The sequence below is a fragment of the Penaeus japonicus genome, unplaced genomic scaffold (genome assembly GCF_977035675.1).
Source record: "Penaeus japonicus unplaced genomic scaffold, GWHDUDI00000001_assembly GWHDUDI00000018, whole genome shotgun sequence".
In the NCBI taxonomy this organism is placed as follows: domain Eukaryota; kingdom Metazoa; phylum Arthropoda; class Malacostraca; order Decapoda; family Penaeidae; genus Penaeus; species Penaeus japonicus.
In genome coordinates, this window is record NW_028234420.1 from 4,481,217 (window position 1) to 4,486,216 (window position 5,000).

General features: G+C 44.5%; 1 protein-coding gene across 15 annotated transcripts in view; it reads left to right on the forward strand.

The window, feature by feature from the left end:
* LOC122245090 (uncharacterized) overlaps positions 1-5,000 on the forward strand; it is a 572,282-nt gene that overhangs the window by 525,180 nt on the left and 42,102 nt on the right. For all 15 annotated transcript variants that reach the window (XM_086546529.1, XM_043003048.2, XM_086546538.1 and 12 more), the window contains 2 exons: positions 555-622; positions 4,548-5,000. The exon at positions 4,548-5,000 is cut by the window's right edge and continues 1,385 nt beyond it. In XM_086546529.1, coding sequence (XP_086402655.1) covers positions 555-622; positions 4,548-5,000 — 521 coding nt within the window. The remainder of the gene's footprint in view (positions 1-554; positions 623-4,547) is intronic.

Below are 5,000 nucleotides of genomic sequence, written 5' to 3' on the forward strand. Positions count from 1 at the left end.
TATCTATGTCTCTCTCTCTCTCTCTCTCTCTCTCTCTCTCTCTCTCTCTCTCTCTATATATATATATATATATATATATATATATATATATATATATATATATATAATATGTATATATATATATATATATATATATATGTATATATATACATACATATATATATATATATATATATATATATATATATATATATATATATATATATATATATATATATATATATGTGCATATATATATACATATATATATATATATATATATATATATATATATATATATATATATGTGTGTGTGTGTGTGTGTGTGTGTGTGTGTGTGTGTGTGTGTGTGTGTGTGTATAATATAATTAATATGTATAGATTTTCTATGTAGTCATTGTACATTTATGCTACCAATATTACATATGATATATGAATTTCATATACAATATTGCAGACAATACATACCCTAGTCCGCACCTGTGCTTGGGTGTCCGTATTTATTTATTCATAAGTGCAGTGAGTGCACAGGCACGTTTGGCACCTCGGAGTTTAACGCCTCCTTCTGTTCGCAGGCACCTGGCACTGGACCCGTTCCTCGGCCCCCTGCCCTGGTGGTCCCCCCTCCCCCCTCGCGCCAGAGGTACGTTAACAGTCTTCATCTTTGACTTCTCCTTTAACGACGCATTTTGATATCTCTCCGTTTACTGTTGATATGTCATTCCTCATTTCGATTCCATGAACGTGTGTTCTTTTATTCATCTTTTACTGTCCTTTGTTTCTCTTTGTTTTATCGGCGCTTTCTCTGTGTCCGTCAGCTTGGTAATGTTAGCTTCATGTGAAGGATGTTGCTTTGTTCATGTTCCTCTCCATCTTTTTGGCTTTGGTCTTGCTCACATATCATGCTAGGCCGCGGGGATGTGTGTCTTGTTGACTTAACACGGCTGGGATCTTCGGACGCCGGATTTGTGTGACTTATGGAAGCTCTCTCGGAACAGCTCTGCCCGGGTTCTCTCCCTCAGAGTTGAATCTTCCTATAGCGATGCGGTCTCTCTGTACGAAGAAAAAAACAATTTGCCTCATTTCAGCATGCCCATTCAGGCCTATTCATTCCTGAAGTTAAGTCGACGGCCGTGACTACTCGTGAGTTGGAGGTAGAGAGTTGACATGGAATTTATCGATTTGAAGAGAGCTGGTGCGGAGGAATGATTGGTCAGCACTTCCATTTTGTCGTAAATGTATTATTCAAATCCCCACCATTTTATTGTAGTGAAACTTCATTTTTAGACATGTTTCTAAACAAGCCCTCGACCGACTCCATTTCTCTAGTTGTGTCCTTTGCTCTAGTGCCAGATATGGCCTTGTTCTGGCATTTTAGTGGTGCTTGCGCAAGTTTTGCACAAGCGTTAGGCAGTTCCCCCTCAGGCACCGGCCATTTCCATACAGGAAAGGAGTGTCGTGGTAGACCAGGTGGTGACGGCGGGCTATGTCGTGTTGTGTTGTGTTTCCATGTGTGTGCGTGTAAGGGTTATTCCTCATGTACACCTGCTGGTAACACGCAGCTCACTCTGCGTCTCTCTTCCCTCCCTCCCTCCCTCTATGCCTCCCTCTCTCCCATTCTGCCTCCCACCTTGCCTCCCACTCCCACACGCGACCCTAGTCAATTGTAGGATTATAAAATGCAGGGTTAACGTAGCGTCATTGGCTTCCCCATGGTGTGTAGCGAGAGGGTTGGCGGAGGACGGAGGCGGCGCGAGGTGGCTGAGATACAATAACCACCTCCGCCAACCGCACGCGCGCGCACCTCTACAAGGTCTCCGACACGGTTTATTCATATTAGAAATTGTATAGTGACGTGCGGATGAGCGAGATATGCGTGCACGTCCCCATGCGTGGAGGTGCGCAGAGCTTATTGGTCATGTTGAGCATGCAGAGAACCGCGAGGCTCCGCCCCCTCTCCTCGCCAACGTTGGCACTAGCCCCGCCCATCCTTGGTAGCAAAGCCGAGCTCATTCGTCACTAAACGCCCACATGTTACCTTAAAAAACCGCCTGCCCTGCCTCCTCCCTCTCCCTTTCCTTTGCTGCCCTCCCTTTCTCTCCCTCCCCCTCCCTCCACCCTTCCCTTCCCTTCCCTTCCCTCTCCCTTTCCTCTTCTTGACGTATTCCATTCAAGGATTGACTGGCATCCTTCTTGATGGAACTACGTAGATGGAATCCTTTGCGTCTTTCTGTTCGCCTCTCAGAGCTGGTGACTTTATCGACCTCAACATTCTCTCACCGCGCTCTGCATGACGTCTGCCTGCCTTCAGCGCTCCTGTGGGTGCATGGCTTCTCACGCTTCAAAGCCCCGTTACTTTTCCCTGGCCTCCTCTGCCACCTGTTTTTCTTCTTTCCTTGGCTTGCTTCAAGGGCGATTTTTTCCATTCGGTGAAGTCTTTTTTTTTTTCTTTTGCATTTCGAAGGAAAATCTTTTGATGTAAGAGCATGTGACTGCGAGCCAAATCTATCTTTCTGTAGCAGCCTCTCTCTGTCTATTTATCTGTTGTCAATAACTCTTTCACTCCTTATTACTCCATCTATATCTATTTAGCTGTTTATATTTCTTACATAAATTGCCAGTGTCAGCAACGAGCTATGAGCATTGATATTTACATTTTCATCACCATAGGTATCAACATTATCATTATCGCTATCATTAGAATTACCATTGCCTGTACCATTGCCATTACCATTACCATTACCATTACCATTACCATTACCATTACCATTATTATCACTATTGCTAACATCACCATGAAAAAAATGTTAATGCATTTATACTCCATATGTGTCTTGTCTGCTCCCGTGCTTGGCAGAATTACGTTTTTATGTGTTATTCTTAATTTCATTTTGAATGTATGTGCTTGCTACTTGACACTGATTTGCTGCATCAGACTAAATGCATGAAATGCATGTGTAAAGGAGAGGTAGAACAAAAGCGAGAAGAAGAAGAGAGAGAGAGAGAGAGGGGAAGAGAAAGAGAGCGAGAGAGAGAAAGAGGGGAGGAAAAAGAGAGAGATAGGTAGAGAGAGAGAGAGAGGGGGGGGGAGAAAGAGAGCGAGAGAGAAAGAGGGGAGGAAAAAGAGAGAGATAGAGAGAGAGGGGGGGGGAGAAAGAGAGCGAGAGAGAAAGAAGGGAGGAAAAAGAGAGAGATAGAGAGAGAGGGGGGGGGGGAGAAAGAGAGCGAGAGAGAGAAAGAGGGGAGGAAAAAGAGAGAGAGAGAGAAAAGAGAGAAACAGATAGAGAGAGAAAGGAAGAAAGAGAGAAGGGAGAGAAAGAGAGAGAAAAAAGGAGGAAAAGAGAGAGAGAGGGGAGAAGAAGAGAGAGTGAGAGAGATAGGGGTAGAAAGAGAGAAAGAGAACAAGAGAGAGAAGAGGGTAGGGAGAAAGGAGGGAAGAAGATCGCAAAGGAGAGAAAGAAAGGCTTTAGTTAATTGTAAAATGTGCACACCTAAATCTCGGATTTCTACGTATGCATTTGTTAGAATCTCTTTCTTAGCTGTGCCTAATATCTATGGTGAATGTTTTGCATGTTCTCACACAGTTACATGGTTAACTCACCTCCAGCGATATGGCACTGCCTCGTGTGACAGCGTCGACCAATACAGCTGAGGGAGATCTGGGCATGACCATTCATAGCTCACAGAGGCGAGGGCGTGCACGTCACGTGTCATAGCATATGTTGGTCGGCCATGTGGAGTAACATGGGCCTCATGAGCTTCACCTATTTGGATCTAGTGACGGGCGCGTCCTCACAGCCAGAGTTTTTGTTCTAGGGTTAGGTGCATTAATTGTATTTCACTTATTCATTGCTTCATTTACATCTAAACATTAGTATGGGAAATAGTTAGATATAATCAAAGACTTTTGTTACGATTCTTCAGATGTTATGTAAAAGAACTTCACATGCCGTCATAAGTAGTGTAAAATATATCTACATGGTAATGCTCCAGATCTCCTGCAGTGTTCCCTTCCAGCCTCTGTTTCCAGCTTGTGCCCTGGAACCCAGTCAGCCTGTAATCTGGTGCCCAATGGCAGCCAGCGACCTGGTTTTCAGTGTCAGCTTGTGATCTGATGTCCAGTGTCAGCTTCCACCAGTTATTCAGTTTTCTCAATTCCCGATAAGAATAAAAGAAGAACACCTATCATTCATATACGATGTCGTCATACTGGGATTGGTCTCTGTGCCCAACACTTGGATTCAGCTCGAGATGTATATCGATTAAGAAATTCTTTTCTCAGAAGAATGCATTCGATGATTAATCGCCCCCAAATTGCATCTTTAATTCAGTCCATTGAGCATTTGATTGAAATAATGCAGTTAAAGAAAGAAAGAGATGGAAGGATTGGGAGAGAGAGAGAGCGAGAAAGAGAGAGAAAGAGAGAGAGAACGATAAAGAGACACATGTCAGAGAGCGTTCAAATTCTTATTCCCCAAAAAAGAAAATTCGAGAAGATTCACTTAAAATGCCCCGAAGCGCTCAGTGACCCTTCAGTAGTTTGATGAGATAATTTTATCTCTTTGCAGATCGAATGCCGTCATGACATCGGGAATGGAGAGAAAGCTGAATGCTGGAAAGACGGGGAAGGCGGGGAGAGGGAGCGGTAGGGGGCGGCCCAGGAAAAGGGAGGGGGACGAGAGACAGCAGGAAGGGCAGAGAAGGGAGGCAGTGGAAAGGGAAGGAGAGGGTCAGGGAGAGAGGGAGATTAGTCAGGCCAGGGAGAGTACTACCAGGGTCACCAGGCGGACCTCCTCGTCAGCGGAGCCGGCCAACAGAGCTCAACCGAACGTTCCCAACAGAGAGAGTCCGAGTAAAAGCGAGTCACCTGTACAAAACATCATTGACACTAATCATGGTTCAGACGCGCCCAAGAAATCGAACGGTCCTAAAAAAGGAAAGAGCAAAAGAGAGAAAACCAAAAAGGGTAAAGAAAGAACTAGGCGAAATTCCCAGGCGAGCGCACCGAAGGACAGAGATCC